This window comes from Apteryx mantelli, chromosome 17 (genome assembly GCF_036417845.1).
Source record: "Apteryx mantelli isolate bAptMan1 chromosome 17, bAptMan1.hap1, whole genome shotgun sequence".
NCBI lineage: Eukaryota > Metazoa > Chordata > Aves > Apterygiformes > Apterygidae > Apteryx > Apteryx mantelli.
Window position 1 is genome coordinate 15,494,462 of NC_089994.1, and position 19,927 is coordinate 15,514,388.

Consider the following 19,927-nt stretch of genomic DNA (forward strand, 5'->3'; position numbering starts at 1 on the left):
TGTCTTGGGGGATCTCCCTTGGGTGTCTGTGTTATATTTGGATAGTTGTGCCCTGCAAAACACTTGACGGAAGAGAAGCTGCAGCTGCGTACGGGATAGAGACTGAAGGAGTCCCTGTAAAGCGCCAGAGCAGCCCGTTCCCACTGCGGTCCTCTGCGGTGCCCACCTCCCACATCCCGCCCCGTCTCGCAGGGTCGCCCACGAAAGCCTCGCGCTGGTGGCCACGGAGATCAAGTCCCCCTGCTCTGGCGACTGAGCCAGGACAGGGCTCTTGCAATGCTACCCGAAACAGAGGGAGTCCCTGCATCAAGGAGGACGTAGCTGGGTGTGTGACAGCCCAACGTCAAGCTGGAGCCAGGGCCATCCCTCTCTGAAGCCACCTCGGTGGGCTGACAGTGAGTTGGGCAGCCAGGGTGGGAGCAGAGGCAGCCTGGAGGGAATTGCCCGCAGGGCGAGAGTCGGGGTCCAGGTACCGAGCTCTCCCCGAGCTGCCTGCCTTGCGCCCGCGCTGCAGTTTGCCTCTTTCCCGGTTTCCCTTGGGCAAAGAGCTTCAGCTCCTGCGGCTCGAAGGGCGTATTGCAGTACCGCTCTCCCCAGCTCCGCTCCTCGGAGCAGCACCCGGCCCGGTGGGCGCCTCTCTGCGGAGGCCAGCGCTGAGCTCCAGCCCCGGCGCGAGGGCCCTGCTCGCGGAGCTCGCCACATGTTGGCACTGCACCTGGTGATGGTCCTGCCAGCTGGGAGTACCTTGTGCCAACGGCTTGTTGGCTTTGCAGCCCGCTCCCACCGGCTTGGCAATGGGATTTGTTGGACGAGATGTTCCTTCTGCGCCTGGAGATAGCTCCCTCCTCACGGGGATGCACCTTCCCAGGCTGCTGCCGGCTGCCGGAGCTGTGGGAGAGCTTGCTGACAGCCTCCTGGGCGCTCCGGGCAGGAGGGAGCCTTCCTCCGCGCCGCTGGGGAGCTCTTGAGCAACTCAGCAATGTGGCAGCTCCGTGCTTCCTCGTGGGGCTTGGATTTCCATTTCCTTCCTTTACGGCGATCTCTAACGTCCCAGCCTGGCTCAGGGTCATGCAAGGAGGCCCGTGGCCAGGCACTGTGCAGCAGAGCCGTGCGGGGCGCAGAGCGGTGCAGGGCGAAGCAGGGACAGGCAGCGTGGAGGCCAAAGCCACGTACATCCTCCTCGCTTAAAACGCTTGTCTTGCCCTTTAGATGACAGCAAAACCATCACCCTCCTCTCTTATCTTGCCCTGCTGTTGTACTCAGCAGTGACATGCGCGCCACCGGCTTCCCAGTCATTGATCGTGAGTCCTCAGGGAAGGCAGCTTTTATTACCCGGCCAGTTGTTCTTTCCTTTGCCAAGCCTTTTTTTCAATGCGTTTGGCATTCCTGAGGCCTCAGTCTGATATCTTAACTGCCTGCCCTGCCCGTCCTGCCATCGGGATGGGCTGCCAGGGCTTGGGCGGTGGTGGCCGTGGGATTGAGCAGGGTGATGGATGGCTGTCAGGCACTGCCAGCCCCTCCTGCCCTCCCACCCTGCGACCAACCTCAGCAGAACGGGGCCCCCATCAGCCAAACTCCGCTGGGCTAAATTTAAAGTTCCTGTCTTTCTGGGAAGCTGATCAGCAGACACATATTTTCTCAAACCCGCAAGTCCCTGGAGAAGCTGGCCTCTCCGCTCCCAGCGCACAGGGCAGGGCAGCCCTGCTGCAGGGGTGGGCTCGAACCTGGCGCCGCACTAACCCTCTCCGTCCTTCTCCCACAGGTTCATGCAGCATCCGAAGAACTTCGGCCTGATCGCTTCCTTTCTGGACAGGAAGGTAAGACTCAAGGCGCTCTCTATTCACCCACCTGCCTGCCTCGTGCTGTCTCTGCTGCATCTCATGATTTCTGGTAGTGCTGGAACATCTAGCAGCTCCCCAGCACCTGTGGGTGGTGGTAGCTGAGGGCCCCTGGGAGCATGGTCCAGGCACGTCCCGGCTTCCTGCAGAGACACGGGGCTGAGTCAGCTCTGAAGAGCCTGGGAGCTCGGAGCCACAGGATGCGTGAGCGCATCCAGCCTGGTGCGTAGGCATTTCAGCCCCCCGCTTTCGCTGCCTGGGGAAGCTGCTTTCCAGCATCTTGTGCAGGCGTTTTCCATCCGCCAGCCTGTCTCGTAGAGGAGGTGCCGAAATCAGGCTGTGCCCGCTGCAAAGTGGAGGGGGCGGCCTGGCCTCCCTGCCTAGGGCAGGGGAGCTCGAAGATGGGGTGAATCCCAATTAGGCCAGCATTTCAGTTTGGTCTTGTGTGTACAGACACACACACACACACACACACACACACACACACACACCCCTTCTGAAAATACTGAAATCAGTCGTTGGTTTTTAGGAACAGTTGGAGAGCAGGAGGGCCTGAGCTTACCCACCCATTTAGTGTGGCTTTTCCCAATTTGCTGCTAATTGAACTGGTGGGAGAAGGGTTTGAAAGAGACCTGCAGGAATAGTGAGTCTTTGGTTCTGTTCTGATCCAGGCCATGCGGGTGACCCTGAACAGACCTGGCCTGGAAGGACAGGGAGGTGGGTCTTGAGGAAGAAATGCTTGGGAGCTGCTTGTTCTCTGGTTCTTGGAAGTTAGTTATAGCCTTCGCCCATCCCTTGCAGCATTTCGCCAGCATATCGCAGTGCGCTTCCCAGGAGAGATGGCCTGTGCTGTGCTCTTTTACACCACTGAGGCACAGAGAGGCAAAGGGATTTCAAAGTCTGATAGCGGGGTTGGAGGAAGGACGGAGATCTTGGGCTTGGGGGTGGGTGGACACGCAGCCAGCCTGAGCGTGGTGGTCACTTGCCTGAGCACCTTTTGGCTCCAGAAACTTCAGCAGCAGCTGGGACGCAGTATCCGTTCAATCTGGGGGAACCACTCTGCTTTGAGAGGGGTGGACCTGGTGGCCCCCAGAGGTCCCTTCCAGCCTAAATTACGCTCTGATTCTGCCTGACTCAACTGGGAAGATCATTTGTGAGAGCTGGACTTTCCTGTCCAAAGCAGCAGGCAAACAATAGGGCAGCAGCAATCTGGTGTAACACGCTGTAAGGCACCAGGCTGTTTTCAGCCTTTTCCCACTTGTTAAAGCCGAAAGTGGTGGGACTTGGATGATGCTCACAATCCACCCTGTGTTCCAAGCTGTAAAATGTCTTCTAATTTTATTTGTACTCGTTTGTAAATCAGGCTGTAATTATGATACAGAACACATCCATTATCCTGTTGGAGAGAGATGCAAAGTATGGCTCGATGTAATGAATTAATAGATTTTTAAATTGTATTATAAAAAAAAATAGTGATCTTAGCCCTTGGAACAGATGACTGTAAGTTTTTGTGTTTGTGTGTATGTGTGTATAATCAGGGCTAGATTGGAAAGCAATCCAATTAACGCTTTAAAAGTTGCAATCTGGTTTGCGAATGGTCCTGCTCTTTGCAGAGGAGTGGGAGAGAGCAGCCCCGTCCACCCGCTGACCCCTCTGATCCGAGAGGGACACCGCGGGAGAAGTCAGCAGCACCCTGTCCCTGGGCACCTGCAGGCGTTGTGGGTCTATGGGTTTATTTCTCTTTATACAGCCACGGAGCCCAAGACCGGCATTCAGTCGCCCACAGACCCACAGTGTGGGGGACTTTTGCCAGGGTCGTGGTGCTGCTGGGGAGCGCAGCCAGGTCCCAGCCGCCCTGCTCTCGTTTTCCTAGCGTGGCTGATCCAGGACAGCGCTCTGCCGAGCTAACCGGGGGGTTTGGATAGCGGCTCCTGAATGCAGGGAGCTCGACGTGTCTGCGTGGAAGTCGTGTGTGTGTTAGCCAGTAAACCTAGCGGGTGGAAATAACGCTAGCTGACAGTCGCGTGGCAGGTTACGTGCGGTGTAACTACAACCAAGGGTGACAGGCGGCTCTCCCTACTCCGCTTTTAGTTGCCGCAGTCATCTGGGGTCAGCCCTTCCCCTGCCCTGAGATAACCCCTCGCTCCGCTTCGCACGCGGGGTGCGGGAGGTTCTGCTCTTCGTTCTGCGCCCCGGCTCCGGCTCAGCGCGCCTGCGGGAAGGGTCCCGCTCCGTCCCTTGGGAGAGCAGCAGCCCCGTGCAGGGCTTTTTACTTGGGCAGCGTGCTTTGCCCCCCTCTTTCAGTGCGCAAAGCCTGCACCAGCTTGGCAAAGAGAAACGATTTTTGCTGCAGATCTTCAGAAGCTGCAGGAGATATGACTATCTCAGGGCCTCAGTATTGCTGCTAACAGTGCGAGGGACCAAAATGCTCTGTTCCCTAACTCGCCTGTGTCGTTGCAGACGGTGGCGGACTGCGTCTTGTATTACTACCTGACCAAGAAGAATGAGAATTACAAAAACCTCGTAAGAAGGAATTACCGGCGGCGTGGGAAGAGCCAGGTAAGAGATGGAGGAGTGCATGGAAATTCTGTCCCTCCTGCTGACCGAGGAGCAGCAGCGATTTACACCTGCAGCTTCCGAACAGCAGCTTGTGGCTGAGCATCCCAAATGCTTCTTCCCTTCCCCCCGCAAATGGAGATCTTGGTCGCAGACTGCGATGGGGCATGCGAGTTTGCTCTGTATCACTGCTCAGGACATGCTGTTTCCTGGCGGTTATGTGTGCCCGTCATCATCCCAAACTCTTAAGTAGCTTTAAAAACAAGCCAGGATGCTTGAAAACGGGGTGCAGTGAGTGCGGAAAGCCTGGCTGGCTCTGCGTGGTACCGCTGCCCAGCCTGCCCGGTGGAGCTGAGCTAGGCCTTCGAGGCTGCGGGTCTGTGCGAGACCCGAGCATGGCCTGTTTCTTCTCCCCTTCCGGAGGTGGCAGCCAGTGGGGACGGTGCTGCGCGTGGCTGGAGGGGGATTGCCGCTTGGCAGCGACTGCCCGTGGCAGAGGTATGGGAGGGGAGTGCGTGGGGTGGGAGAGCCTTCTGGGCCCTGCTGAACAGAGGTGTGCAGTGCTTTTGAAATGTCTGAGGGTATCCGCGATGCTCCTGGGGGCTGGCAGATTCAGTGCTGAAGCTAGGAGAGACCCGTACCCTTTTGGTGTACCAGCAGGAGGCTGGAGAGGTACCTAGGAGACCTCGGATAACACGAGGTGCCTGGGGGTAGGTGACTGAATCGCCCCTTGCTGTTGCATGACCTAGATATGAAGTTGTCACCATGCCAGTGTTGTTGCTGAGATCACTCAAGGTACCCAGAGAGGTCCTGGCCTCTCAGCAAAGGAGCTGTGTCCCAGCGGATGCTTTAAACGAGAGGAAGATCCCACTGGTGAATCCCCAGCTCGGTGAAATGAACATTTATTCACTTAACAAGGAGAGTGAGATGACTGCAAAGGGAGTATCTCCCCAGATAACATGGGGATAGGAATGGAAAAACTGGCCTGTCCCGTAGCACCACTGGCATAAGCAGTTCCTCATGCTCCATGGCCATAAAAAGCAGCACTTGGGTCTAGAGCCTGATTGGAAGGGAGATAGGTAGCCTTGCTCCAATTTGATTTCTGCAGCATTAAGACATGAGAATAGTTAGCACATGACGAATGTCATGGACGAGGCCCAGTTTTCCCTTCTTTTTTTTGGAGACATGAGAGATGGATAAAACCCTATTAGATTATCCAGTCCCTCTCCCAGCAAACACAGGGTGGTTCCCTCCAGTACATTTTTATAGTGTTTACCATGGTCTGTTTTGTTAGATCACAGCAACTAGAACATGAGGCCACATTTGTTTCTTGTTAGCGGTGGAGACATTTAGCACAGCTAATTCTGGTTTCAATGTTAAGTTGAGCAAGGAACAAGTGTGGATGGAGGGAGAGGGGCAGTCTACTGCTCTGCTCTGCACCTAGCTGTTCCCTTAATGTACCTCTGTGGCTGCAGAGCTGCCTGTTCTGCGCTCAGTAGATACTGGCTGTGTTCTGGTTTTTAGAAGTATCCCTAGTTACAGAATTTGCCAGGGTACTTTCTCTTGCTAATGAAGCTGGTCCTGCCTGGGCAGTAGAGATCATGTGTTTAGCCTTTGGAAGTAGGGATTAGCTGCCTCTTGCATCGACCGTAATAAAACACAGGAGTGCTTTTCCAAGTAGGGGACAGCAATATTTGTAAATGAGTGAGACACTGAGACTGGTGGGCTCTGAGGTGTGTGGGTTTCACCTTTGAGAGAGCTCGACCAGGACACTATTGATTTTGAAAGAAAGGTTGGATCCACGATTCTGGAGGGAGTGGGACAGCCAGCTCTCCCATCGCTGCCGGATGCTCAGGTGTAAGATGGGCGTCCTGCAGGCCCCATGGAGACACATGCTGTCAGATCTGCATTTGGTGTCACCTTGCTGAGATCACAGTGAAGATGGTGTGGAGACTGGTTAGCCAAAATACATGTTGCTACACACCAGTGCGCGTTGTGTAGGGGCCAGGCTGCAGTCCCTGCACAGGGGAGAGGTAACTGGGCAGCTGCGTTCAGCCTAGAAGGTTGTGCCGGGATTCACTCTTCCTCGCCCTGAGATGTGTTGAGGTTGCTCTCTGGTAGCTGTGCTGTTCAGACAGGGTTTAACAGGCCTGGAGCAGCTCTCCCCCAAAGACCTTGGGAGATTTGGAGGCACGTGCTTTTCTGTGCTACTATGCAGCTAGTATTTCCATATGTAACTTGCATCCCTTTCCGGTGGTGCTGCATAAAGAGGAGGTTCAGAAAGCCAGGCTGGAAGGAGTCCAGTTCCTCGGTGTGCTGGCTTGGTAAGGGCATGCTTCGGGGGGGGAGATTGGAGCTGCTGGCAGAAGCCAGTGGGAATGGTGACCCATCTCCCTTGTGGCCCACTCCACTCTGCCGGCGGGTGGCTGCTCTTCGCCCTCCCTCGGTGTCGGCTCTCGGGGCAGGATGAGGCACAGGCGTTGCTCTGGCCACAGCCGGGTGTTTGGCCGCAGGACCGACCTTCAGGGAGCCCGGTCTCCTCGGAGCACATGGCCAACGGGACCTGCTCACCCCGGCCAGGCTGGGTGAGAGGGTGGCTGTGCTGACCAGCATGGGAGAGGTTTGCTACCACCAGTTTGGAGGGCTGGGGTGGTGGTGGACGTTCCTGGGTCACTGGGTGGGATTTTTGCTTAGTGAGCATCTTTGTAAACTGGTTGAATTCTGCCTGTGTCGGGGGAAGGTGAGCTCCGTTTTGGAGGTCTGGCCAGCTATGCTGACCACTTAAATTGGTGGTTTTGGCAGAAATAAGCCAGTCCCCCAGGCTCAGCCCACACCTTGGCCATGTCTGCTCCCTGTTTGCCCCTGTTGAGCCCCGCTCTGTTGTCCCAGTTCAGCCATGCGCAGGGCCGTCCACTGAACTGGACTGCGAGGAACTAATCCGGCCTAAAAATAGCTTCTTTTTCTCCTTGGATTATTTTTAACCCTGTGCAGCTCCCCGAGCCCGTTGCCCATGTGGCCTTGCAAACAGTTGGGGCTGCGCGGCTGGGGACCGGGGCCGTGGGAGGCGCGGGGCCACCGTTCCTGCGTGAGGTCCCAGCCCCGGGAGATGGTGAGCAGCTCGGGGCAGGCGGAGCGCGGCGAGAGCGCGGGGACCGGCAGCGGTCTGGGCTCACGCGGGGCGAAGCACGGAGAGGCCGTGGGGCTGCCAGCGAGCGCGGTGCAGCTTTGGGGGGACGCTGCGCTTTGGTCCCTGCGCTGACGTGACCCGTCCTGCTGGGAAGGGTTAAAGCACTTGAACCCCACAAGTGGGATTTAATGGATTTGGAGGAGGGGAGGGGGCTGGTTTGCTTCTTATCGGACGAGAGGAGCAGATGAGTTGTGATACAGATTGCGTTTCAAGTGGCCCTACGCTCTTTCCTCGCTCATTTTCTCATGGAGCGGTTGGTGGTCTTATTTGCTTTTGGAGGCTGCGGGGAGCTTGAGAGAAGAGAAGTGGAGATAATTATGAGTAGAAATAAAGCTACTCTGGTGTCAAGATTATCATTGTGGCCTACTTATTAAAAGTACATTAAAAATAAGAATCCCATTGCTCCTTGGCTGATGGTCCCCTGGCAAAGGATATTCCTCATAAAGCTGCTACTTATTGCTAAAAACCTCCTGCCAAGAGCGGGGACTTCACATGATTCCGCTTCCAGTTTGCCATGAAAACGAGCAGCCTCGCGTTCCAAGGCACGGCGCATGCTCCGCGCCGCGCCGCCTTCTCCTGGCGCGAATGAATGAAAGGCACCCGCGCCCGATGCATCGTTAGGCGAAACCGCGTTCCTGCTCCCGAGATGAGGATCCTTTCTAAAATAACCCTCTGCATTCTGCGGTGAAGAACGTAATTTCACCCTGAAAGGCGAGAATCGATGCTAAAAGTAATGACTTCGAAGTACGTAGTTTCCCACTGGGCGGGGGGAAGTTTGAGTCATGGTAAAACAATCCGATCCAATATTCAATGTACATTAATAAGCATAAATTTGCATGAGCTTGTAACGAGGGCGGCGTGGCGCTACCCCGTGTGTGGCTGCGTTGCCCGCAGGGGCTGTTTGCGCTCTCCGGGGTATTTCAAACTGCAACTCTTGCCCCACTTAGAGGGGTCCCCGAATTTGATACTGGGTGGTTATCGCACTGGGCTTAGCTCTTTGGGCAAGGTGCTGAGCCTGGCTGCAGTAGCTGTAGTAATTATTCCGTGCAGAGTGTGGGGGTTTTATTCCGGAATAGATTCGGTTTGATTCTGGAACAGCGTGCCCGCAGCGTGACGGCGCGGACGTAGCACAACGGTGGTGGTTTCTGTAGCCGTGCGTGCGAATTCCCCCATGGCAAAGCTGCCGGGCTCCCGCGCCTCTCCGAGCTGCGGCACAATGCTGGCGTCCGCACTCGCAGGTGGACGGAGACGCGGGGCCGGGAGGCTGGATCAGCCACCGGGCCGCGGTGGGGATGATGATTCAGCGGCAGATGAAGTAATCGGAGCCGGCGGGAGGACGGAGCCCCGCGAGCCCGGCGCTGGCAGCCCCGCAGGATATGCTGTCATGCTGATTCCCCCGGTGCCGCTGTCAGACGGCGCTCAGATATTCCACCGCGCAAGGGCCCGGCGCTGCGAACTCCGGCGCTTTCGAGGATTCGATCTGCAAAGGAAACTCGTACCGGAGGAGGCCGGGGTGCTTGGCGTCCCGCAGCCCTTCCCGTGGGAAGCGAGGCGGCGGGGGGCGGCGAGCTGCGCACAGCCGCCGCGGGACCCTGCCCCGGCCGGAGCGCGAGCGCGGTCCTGCCAGCGCTGGCGGCATTTTCCCAGGCCCACCCTCTTCCCTGCCCCCTGCCAAAAAGCAAATCGAATGATCTGTGCTGCTGCCGGCCCTCCCTCCCTGCCTCCCTCCCTGCCCCGAACGGCGGCCGTTCCCGGCTCCGCGCGCTGGGGCGGATAAACAGCCTTCCCTTCCCTCTCTGCAGGGGTCTCGCCAAGCTGCCGCTTAAAATGTAGATTTGGCACATACCCTTGCTCAGTTAGGCACAACAGGGAGGATGAACGATGAGCATTTATTTCTGGGAAACACTCGATTTTCATCAGTCCAGGGAGCAGTTCCTTGTTAATGACCAAGGGTTTGACAAGTCCTCGCTAAAAAGAGAGGAGATGTTGGTCATCCAGTACTGTCGAATAACGCAGCGCATCATGCACACGCGTTCCTGGATGTGACGGGTAGACTTGACTGCCACAAATACCAGTAAATTACCCTGCAAGGCATTTCGGTGTGCGCTGACATGAGCCCTGTATTTTAAACAGTGCTTAAACTCTTGGAGGAGCAGGCGTGGACGGGCGGCTGGGGCTGCCTGCCACGGAGCTCTTTGCACGGCTGAAAACGAGTCCCGGGAGTGTCAGCGTTCGGGGCGGTTTCCCGTCGTGCTGCCGCGGTGCTCAGCCCGGCGGTGCCGCTCTTCCCGGGCGCCGTCCTGCGCCGCCGGCTGCGGCGGACCCGGCCGCCCTGCCGGCTCCCAGCGCCTTCTCGAGGAGAGCAGCGGGGCTCCGGTACATGCTGGGGGTCGCGCGGGAGCGTTTGCTTTGCAGCAGTGATCCCTGCTCAGAGGCTGGCAGTACGCACCTCAAAAAGAGGCTGGATTCAATTAGGAAGAGGGGTCGTTTCTGGGAAAATACCGCATCTCTCCTGCCATTGCTGCTGCTCGGGAACAGGCTTGGGAAGGGTCAGCGCAAGTCTCCCCCTTGCCGTGCCCACTCCACCTGGCGAGGTTCGCCTTCACGGGCAATCGTGTAAGTCGTTGTTCTGTTTGGAAGATGGGAGAAACTCCTCCCGCCAGGTGTAGTTGCAGACCTTTATGTGCTTTTTTACCCCAAAATGCAATGAATCAGTTTAAAGAGTTGCCCTTGCTGCAAAAGCCGGGTGGGCTGTTGTGGCCGATGGGTCGAGCATCAGCGTGTTCGCGTAGGAGAGGTGGACGGGGTGCGACGCCTGCGGGTGCTGAAGCTCCTGTGGTTCCTCGTCCCGCAGCCCTCCGTCAGCGCCCGCGTGGTGCCAACCGGGGCTCCGACGAGGCTCCTTCGGTCCGGGCGGCCGTTGCTGCCGAGTCCTGTCCCCGGCCGTGCCCACGCAGGTGGGCAGTGCCCGTCCCCTGGTGTGAACGCGTTGCAGCTTCTCCACCGGCCCGGCCCAATGCAAACGCATCTTCCTCAAATCCCGGCTGCAGTTTTGGGGGTGATTGAGCGAGAACCACGTGGCCGCGTTTGGGAAAGGAATGATCCGCGGGCTCCGCGGAGGAGCAGCAGCGCAGCCGGGCAGGGCCGTGCTGCCGGTTGACAGCGCTGGCACGGCGTCAGACTCGCGCGGTGGCGGACCGTCCAGCCACGACAGCCGAGCTCTCCGCGTGGCCTGATTGCGTCCGCAGTCAGAAATAATAAAGCGGCCACTTAAAAGCGAGGTGAGCACCCCCTTCCCGACCTCCCCCGAGTCCGGGCTCGTGTTTCTCCGGCAGCAGGTTGATGCGGTCCCTAAGCGGGCGCTCCGCCGAGCCTGCACTCACGTGAGCAGTCGCGGCGGCCGCAGAGCTGCGGAGGGAGGTTTGGAAACCAGCCGGGGAGCCGCTGCTCCCGGCAGGGGAATTGCAGCATCCTCCTCTCGGGTCTGCGAGAGGTAACAAAAGAAAGAAGCGGTGGGATTCGGAGAGGTGTTGTTTTCTCTGTAGTCATGATCCAAGATTGACTGGGAGCCGTAAGCAGGTCGGAGCCAAAGGGAATTAGGCAATTCGGAGCGTTGCTGAGCTGCTTTCTCGAGCAGCCACGGCTGAAAATCCCTGCAAAAGCTGGTTGCTCCGGGATGCCGGGGCTTTCGTGCCCCTGGTGCACGTGTGCCGCGCGTGGATGCTGGCCCGCTATCGCCAACCCAGCCCCGCTCCGCTTGCAGTGTTGTTCGAGGGGTCACGCCGCCGCCTGGAAGCTGCAGGCGGAGAGCGATCGAGCCTGGCAGTATATTTAGAGTGCGGTAAAGCAAACCGCGGAGAAGGGAAAACACGTGTTCCCTGCCTGGGACGGAGCGGGGGCTCATCTCTGCCGCGCTCTTCCCCTCTGGCCATTTTCCCTTCGCGAGCAATCAAACCACTTTTTTTAAAAACTCAGCAGCGACCCAGAAAAGAAACATTTCCTCTTATGGCGAAGCCCTTGATGGTTTAAGGAGGGAGCAAATGAGCAGGGTCCTGTACAAGTCGCTGTGCAACGCTCCTGCGCTTTAACGAGATTACAGAAGGCGCAGCGGGAGCCCCCGGGGACCCTGTGCGTCCCAGCGGCCGCGCCGCCCTGGGGCGCGCTGCACGTGCCCCCAAGGCCCCCGGCGCCGCGGAGGATGAGCCCAGGGTTCGGTGCCCGAGCCTGGCCCGCCCGGAGCAGCCCTGCTCCCCCGCGTGCCGCAGGGCGCTGGTTCCCCGTTAAACCCTCGGGGAGGATAGGGATCGCCTCCGTTCCCTAACGCTTGAGCGTTTTGTGGCCTGCGGGGCCCTTCCAGCGCTGTGCGCCGGGAAGCGGCCGAGGCTTTTCCCATCGCTGCCGTGCGCCGTGCGGAGGTTTTGTTGTTCGCCGGCCGAGAAGCGCTGCCGCTCCAGGGTCTCCCAGCTTCTCCCGGTAGGAGCGTTGCTGCTCTCCGCCCGATGGGGCGCGCCGAGCCTTACTCGATACCGCACTCCTCGTCAAACGTGAGCCCGGCCCTTTGACTTTTGACTCGCTCCCGCGGCCGGTGGCGGCATCGGGCCGAGTCGCGGGAAGCGGGCGCCCGAAGCCGGGTAGCCAGCAGCCGTTCTTCCTTCTCTCCTCGCTGTTTTGGCAGCGGCTTGTTTTGATTTGTGGTTTCTCCCAGGAGCGGCGGGTGCTGCGCGCGGTCGTGGGAAGCCCAGCTCCGCAGGCCGTGGGTGGCAGGAGGGGCTGAAGCCTTCCAGACAGTCACATCAGAGGCTTCGGGCCCTGGGAGGCAGTTACATGACACGTATATATTTATAAGCCGTCCTCCCCGGGCTCTATATCCAGCCTGTCTCCGAGGGCCGCGCGGGGAGGGCTGACGTGATCCGCGAGATGCTGCCGGCGCTATTTGTAGCGGCCGCGCGATACCGAGCCTCGGCGGTAAATACGCCTCCGCCCCCGCTCTGCCACCGCGGCAAACGGGCTCGGGGGGGGACCTCGAGGGCCTGGAGCAGGGAGCAAAGCGGGGCTTCGCCGCCGAACCGTTAGAGACGGGTGCCGGGGGCTGAGCCCTTGGAGGTGCAGCAAGGGCCTCTGCGCCCGTGTGCAGGTGGTGGAGAGGAGCGATGCTCCCAGCGCGCCCGCGCCCTGCCCCGATCCGGCGGAGCTGCTCCCACAGCCAGCAAACCCCCGGCGCACCCGGGCCAGCATAGCTCCGTCCTTTTGCCTTTGGCTTATCTCGAACTGTTTTTAATCTGCGCCTCCCTGATTGCACGCAGTGACCTCGGCCTGAGCTGGGCGGCCCTGGAAAACACCGTAAACGCTGTTTATCTGGAGTCGCCCCCAGGAGAAGCGAGTCGCCGGTGGCCTGGCCGGGCGGGCGGGCTGGCGAGGGCAGGGGGCTGCAGGCCGGCACGGCACGGCACGGCTCGGCTCTCTCCAAAGACCCCACTGAGGCCGAGTTAGCTGGAATGTGGCAGGGAGCGTGAGCACCGGGCAAGCCCGCGGCGATGGCTGGAAAGCCACGTTCGAGGGGAAACCCCAGCCCTGGCGGCCCGAGGACGTGCTGGAGAGGTAACGAAAGGAGCTCGCTCGCCTTGCGGCTGGCCCGGCGCACGCAGCGAGTCCGGCGCAGGAGGAGCGAGCAGCGCTCTCCTCCTGTCGGATTGAAGGAGCGAGTGGAGTCGATGCTTCCCGTGGTGCATCTGTCTCCCATAAGAGCCTGGGGCTCTGCTCTGTGGCGTTCCCGTCGTGACGCTGATCTGGCTGATCCCGCTGCCAGGGCCCAAACGGCAGCCCGGCAAAGGGCTTTGGCTGGCTCTCGCGCGGCGCCCGCGTGCGGGTTCCCAGCGGGGAGCTGAGCCGGGCTGGCCCACGGTGGGGCCGGAGACCCAGGTGGGAGCACGCGCCCGGGAACAAGCTCAACTAAATGTCGGAGGGAGAAAGCGTTGCAGAAAGGTTGGCGATTCCCGTCCCCTTGCCCGGGAGGAGCCGGCGCAGGCAGGAGAGGCGCATCGGCCCCGCGCGTCCCCCCGGCTCTGGGAGGCAAGCGTGGTGCCGCCGCTGCGCCGTGCCGGCGCGGGGCAGCCAGCTCCGCGTGCAGCACCGCCGCCTGTGCCGGGCTGGGGCTCTCTGGGGCCGGCGTAGCTTCGGGCAGCGCTTCCCCGGGGCGAGAAAGTGGCTGCACGGCAAACGACAGAGCAGGCACCGCGATCCTCTCCCACCGGCTTCGCTGCCGCAGCTCCTGCCAGCGATCTCTTCGAAGCAGAGGCAGCTGTAGCCTGCTGCGAGCCCCAGGCTGCTGCCCGGGTAGGGGGCCCGGCCCAGCGGCGCCTTCAAAGGCTTGGTTTTGCTGCGGATTTTGGGGGTGCTGCAAAGCAGGCCGAAGGGGGCGAAGCGGGGGCGCGGGAGGCGGCGCGGGTGCTTCCCTTGCAAGGTGCACGGGGCTCGGTCCGGGGTTAACCCGCAGCCCCTCCGGTGCGCGGCTCCGCGGCTGCCCCGGCCCCCGGCGCGGTGTGCCGGCGGAGGGGCCGGCCGAGGCAGGGACAGCAGTTCTCTGGAAGTCTGGAAATTTGGAAAAGAGCTAGCGCTGCACCGTAGGTTAAGCTTGACATCCTCGGAGATTAATCACGCTGGCTGCAGCCAGCCCTGAGAGCCCCGGTGACGAGGACTGTGCTTTATAGATGATGATTCATCGACTCGACTTAGAGCGACCACGTTATTCCAGCAGATTGCAAAATCGTAAGAGGAATGTTGTGGTTAGTTTACGGCTTAACTATGCAAATCGTCAGGAAGCCTTCAGAGCCGGAGAATGTGAGGCGCAGCGAGCCCGGGCGGCGGGGCTGCGCGCAGGGGCCGGGAGCCGGCGATGGGGCTGGCGGGGACCAGCCGCTCGCGGGAGGCCGAAGTAAGTGACCGCGGGTGGGGCGGGGGGCCCGCGGCGAGCCGGCGCTCCCGGCCGGGAGGGGCGATTTCGGGCTGGTTTCGCCACCTCCTTGTCGCCCGCCGCCGGGGCTGGGGAGGGCGAGGGCGAACGCCGAGAGCCTGTTTTCCCCCCTGCCGCCGCCGCTGCTGCCAGCAACAGGCGCTGCCGCCGCGGAGGAAGTAAACAGAGCGAGTGGGAGGAGCTGCACCTCTTCCTCGCCGGGGTTTTCTCCCAGCCAGACCCACAGCCTGCGGTTGGGGGGGGGGGGGGGGGGGGGATTCATCGCTGCCGTGAGGTGCAATGAGTTGGTTGGTTCTCAGTGGGGCAAAGGCTTTGGTGTCCGGGACCTGCCTCGGAGCTCGCGTCTCCCCAAAGCGCCCCAGGAGGCAGCGTTTTACAGCGGCTGAAATCGCCGTGACATGGGAGCCCCATGGAGTTGGCGGGGCAGGCGAGCAGATGCCCGCGGGGCGTGCGCCGCTCCGGAGCGGAGCCGGGCGCGGAGGGCCGGGAGCCGGGGAGGGTGCGTGCGTGTGCGCCTGCACGCCTGCCCCGGCCGGGGGGTCCCGGGAGGTGCGCGGGCTGCTCCGGACGGGCTGGCAGCGCTCCGCTCGTCTCCGGCTAATCGGGAGCCGGTGGGAATTTAGGACAAAGGTGAGCAGATGTTTGCAATTACGGAGCAGCTCGTGCCGGAGCACGGCGCGGCGAGCACTCGGGGGGGCGAGGCTGTGCGCCGCCCCAGGCTCACGCCCCGGGGCTCGGAGCGGGATCGGCCTCTCGCTCACATGTACCGCCTGCGATTTGTCCCCAGGCCTTTTTAAATAAACAGGATGTGTTGGCAGCACAAGCAAACAGCAGCGATGCTGCGGAGGAAGGGCGGTCCGGCGGTCGGGGCGCTCGACCTGGAAGGGAGGGTCGGGCAGGGAGGAGGGGAGCCCGTCGCTCCGCCACTGACCGGTTCCGTGGCCTTGGGCACATCCCTTACCCTCCGTGCGCAAGGCGAGGAGCGCGTAGCTGCTCGGCCTCCTGGAGGCGTCGCGCCTCGTCCCGACGGGGCTGAGGCCGGCGAGCAGGTCGGGCTGGCCGGGAGCTGAGCTGTTCTGCCGCTCGCTCGGCCGATAAGAGCGCGCTGACCCACCTGCCGGTCCACCTCTAACTGGGGCAGCGTGAATCAGAAGGAAACAGCGGCTGGTAATTGGGGAAGCATTTCCTGGCCCGTCACGCTTTGGGATGGCGTCCCGTCCCTTGAATCATCCAGAGCTGGGCCGCGTCCAGGGCTAAGAATAGCCTCCCCGCGCACCGCGGGGGCAGCCGCGCGCCGGCGAGGGTGGGGGACAGGCCGGCCCGTGGGCGCTCGCGGAGCCGATTCCCTGCTGCAATTTCCCTGGGCCTGGCTGCCGCTCCGGCTCCGGCTCCTGGCCCGGGCAGTCTGCCGGAGGCTGCCGGAGCGCTCGGTGGGATGCGGGCTGCTCTACGTCACTGGGTGCCGTTCGGCGTCTGGCTCCGCTGCTGTCCGCTTTGGAGGTCAAGCATGACGTAGGGACAGGCCCGGCCAGCTGTCAGGGCGCCCGGTCTCCGTTAGACCGTGGGGACGTGTCCCCCCGCTTCCTCTGGGTGCCGCTTGCAGCTGAGCGGTTGCACAACTCGTGTCAGCACCCCAGGGGTGTCTGCTCTTGGTCAGGTGCTCCAGGTGGTTCTGCTGGCTCCAGCCTGGCACGGACCCCTCGTGGCTCTTCCCAGGAGCAGCTTCCCCAGGGGTTTGGCAGGTCCCTGTGTGCCCGGGTGACAGCTCCCGGCGTTCCCCGCCGTGCAGCCGTGCCACGGGCTGCAGACCGTCCCCGCCGTGCTTGCGAGCAGCAGAGCATCCAAAGCGACGTTTGGCCGGGAGGTCTCCTTCAGACCGAAGGTGCAAATGCAGCCGCTCGGTGGAGTCGGGGGCGTTCTCCCTTGCCGTGGCCTTGCGGTGATGACACTGCCTGATTTGCGTACGTCAAATAGATGGTATGTGACGGGAGAGCGTTGGGGGATGGAAGCCGCCCCGCTGCTGCCGAAAGCAGAGCTCTGCCCAGCCGGCCTTTCCCGCCCCGGGAGAAGTGGCTCCTGGCATCGGCACCCCGATGTGGCCGGGCCGGGGCAATCACTAGAGGGCATCCTTGGATTAAAATGCTCCTCTCCGGTGGGAGAAGCACGAATTTGATGTCCCACCGTGCTTAGCTTGAAACGGTTCGTGGGAGCAGCCCTGGAGGAGCGGGCGGCGCGGTGGGGCAGAGGTGCCGCCGGCAGGCTTCCCCTCTCCATGGCACGCGGGAGCTGGCGGGCGCCTTCCCGGGGAAGCGCCCGCGTTCGGCGCTGCCTCCCCAGCCTGCCCGCTCCGCTTTTGCAGGGCGGCGCGGGGTGCTCCCTGCACCGTCCCAGCCCGTTGCTGCGGGGGAGCGCGGCGGGCGCTGCTCGGGGTTGCAGCCCTCGGGTTGGAGACGAGATCAGGTGATGCTGAAGCCTCCCCTGGGAGCGCGGGCGCTGCCGCCGCGGGGCCGGGGCTCGCGCGGCCGCTGGCTGTTTGGGGGTGAGGGAACGGGACGAGCTGTTTGCTGCTATCCGGCCCTTGGGCACCTGCCGGCCGTCTCCCTGCCGCTCGCTTCCGGGGCGATGCTCTTGCCCCCGTTTTTAGAGGTTGGGAAACCAAAGAGGCCAACAGCTGCGTCACATAGGCGCCCTGGGCCGGGGGTGCAGCATCCTCTGGCATCTTCAGCGCTTCCCATCTTTCCTCCATCCCTAGTTCAGCGTCGCAGGGGAGGATGCTGCTTGCATCCGTCCCTGAGGATTTGGTTTTGGCGAGCTCTCTTTGGGGACCAGAGTAGCAAATCCGGCGTGGCTGCTCGCCATCGGTCCGAGCAGGGGTGCCTGCAGCCCCCCTCCGTGCCCACGGGGCTGGTTTTGGCCACCGCGGGGAGCTGGGATCTGCAGGCTCTCGCTGAGAGCGGTCAGCGTTGCGGGATGAGGAGGCAGCTGCCTCTCATCCCTCCTCAGCCTCGCGACACGTGGCCGCGAGGGCGCGTAGCAGTTTGGGTGGAAGGGGGCTGGCCACGCCGTGACCCCCCGTTGCATCGCTGACTAATGAGGGGAGGAAACGAGCTGCAAACCCGGCTCTGCGAGCAGCCCCCGGGGCCCCGGGCCAGCTGGGACTGGCACGCCGCGGCTCAGGAGCGGGGATGCAGCCCGAAAGGATGCTGCAGAAACGCATAGCGAAAAGAAAAAAAAAAAAAAAAAAAGCATAGCGAAGGGATGGTAGAAATAGCACAAATCTAATTTGGGATCCCCCACCCCTGCCAAAACAATTTGTACGAGAAACGAACGTGGGTCGGCAAGCCGGAGAGCGGGGCAGACCCTGCGCAGCCTGCCGTGCGCCGCTGCGGGCTTTCGGTGCCGGCGTCAAGGGGCTGACACGGCGGCTGGTCCTTTAAACCGTGCTTTCGTGCACTGGAAAAGCCCCCTGGCTCGGATGCATCCCAGGCGGGAGCGTGGTGTCTTGCACGCCCCCCGGAGCATCGCCCCGGTCCGGGCGAGCCGCCCAGCCCGCAGCCTTCCCGGGGAGGGCGGCCGAGCAGAGCCCGCGCGAGGAGGCAGGCCGAGGTCAGGCGAGCCGCGTCCTCTCCTTCCTGCCGCCCGCTCGCTCGCCCGGCGGTGCTTCCTGCCGGGCAGGTGCCGCCGGCGCGGGGGGCTCTGCCGCGGGAGAGCAGCCGGCTGCTGAGCCTCGCTGGCGCGGGGACGCTTAGGCACCCGCGCGGCTGCTTTGACCGCGTCCTGGTGCTGCTCAGCCCCTCGGGCTGGGAAGGGCCGAGCCGTGCGGGAGGCAGCGCCTGGCCGCCTTTCCGCAGGGCTGCCGGTGCCGCGGGCGCCGGGATCGCTGCAGACACTGGTATCTCCAGGTGTTGGGCTTAGCGGGGTTTATCTGCTCTGGGCGTCTTTGGAGACAGCCTGTTTCTCGGCTGTTTCCCCAAGCATTAAATGTGGAAAATGTGAAGCGACCGAGCGCTTATCCGAGTTGCACTCCCAACTATTTCCAGACTCCCCCCTCCTTCCCCCCCTGGCCGCCTGGTCCAGGCTCTCCCCGGCGCTGCATCGTTCCCGGGAGCGGGAGTCAATGCGGTGCCGACACGGGTGCGCTGAGCACGTGCAAACGCATTTGCCGGCTCGGGGAGGCTGCAGAGGGCTGCGGACCCTGCCGCGCGCACGGCGCGGGACGGGACGGGACGGGACATGGATCCCGCAGAGCGTCGCAGCCGGGGGACGGGGAGGCCACGGGATTTCAGCTGGTTGCCGGCGCACGTGTTTCAAGGGCTCGTGTTGAACCGAGGTCTGAAAGCAGAAGAAGCTTTCCTGTTAAAACACTCAGGAGCCCGTTTTGACAGCTCTGCGCTTCTAATTTTAGCACCGGCGCTTCGGGGCAGAGGGTTTAGCTTGCACAGAGCGCTGCGGCGGCAGGGCCAGGCTGTGCTCGGAGGCAGCCTCGAGCTCCCGCGCCGCCCAGCGGGGGCTGTCCCGTCCCCCCGGCTCCCGAGGCACCGGCACGGCGTGACGGCCAGGCCGGGCCGGGCCACCTGGGATCAGGCTTTCTGCTGAGAAATCTGCTTTAGGATGATTTTTCCCCACTGCTGCGTTGCAGAATCGTTTCCCGGGGGGCGGTGGAAGCCCTGCTGCTTGGAAAGGGGCTGGGCAAGCCTGGGTGGATTTACTGGAGCGAGCAGCCCTGCGTTAGCCAGGAGCAGGATGGTTTAATAAATCATTTCCGTCTCTAATTTCGACTTCTCGCTGAAATTCCTCTTGTTTGCTGCTCACCAGAGGGAAGGGAGGTCAGGGAAACCAGGCCTCCCCAGCATCCTTCTTCCTGCAGCTGTTGAAACAAAATCCAGAAATATTATAATAACTAAGTCCCTCCCTTTAGCAACACGATGCGTTTGGTGCGTGAGAGCGATGGCAGCAGCATTTGGGTGGTTGTGGGCGCAGCTCGGCCAAGGGGGCCTGGAGGTGTCGGATGGGGCGGGACGGGGAGCCGGGCATCCGCCGTTGCGCGCCTATTCCCTGCTTGGCGCTACGGAGGCAGTTAACTTCCCCCCGGGCTGCTGGTCGCTTGGAAAAGGATCCCAGCGTTTGTGTCGCTGAGCCTTGGCGCCTCCGCTGCCCCCGCTCCCTCGTCCTCCCGCGAAACGCATCCCGCTGGGTGCAAACCACCGCTGATGCTGCGAAGCCTTCGCCTGCGGCGCGCCCGCGGCTCGCTTTCGCCTCTCGCCCTTTCCCCGCGGGACGCCCGAAAGCTGCGCTCCGCCGGCTTCCTGAGCCCTTGGCGGGAGCCGCGGCGCGGCTGGGCGCTCGCTCCCCGCCTGCCCCCGCTGTCCCCGCGAA

General features: G+C 61.9%; 1 protein-coding gene across 12 annotated transcripts in view; it reads left to right on the forward strand.

Moving 5' to 3' along the window:
• NCOR2 (nuclear receptor corepressor 2) overlaps positions 1-19,927 on the forward strand; it is a 287,903-nt gene that overhangs the window by 190,261 nt on the left and 77,715 nt on the right. For 11 of the 12 annotated variants that reach the window (XM_067307243.1, XM_067307251.1, XM_067307252.1 and 8 more), the window contains 2 exons: positions 1,763-1,817; positions 4,299-4,397. In XM_067307243.1, coding sequence (XP_067163344.1) covers positions 1,763-1,817; positions 4,299-4,397 — 154 coding nt within the window. Of the gene's footprint in view, positions 1-1,762; positions 1,818-4,298; positions 4,398-14,441; positions 14,513-19,927 lie in introns of those variants that run through there. The other variant, XM_067307253.1, reaches the window with a different exon arrangement.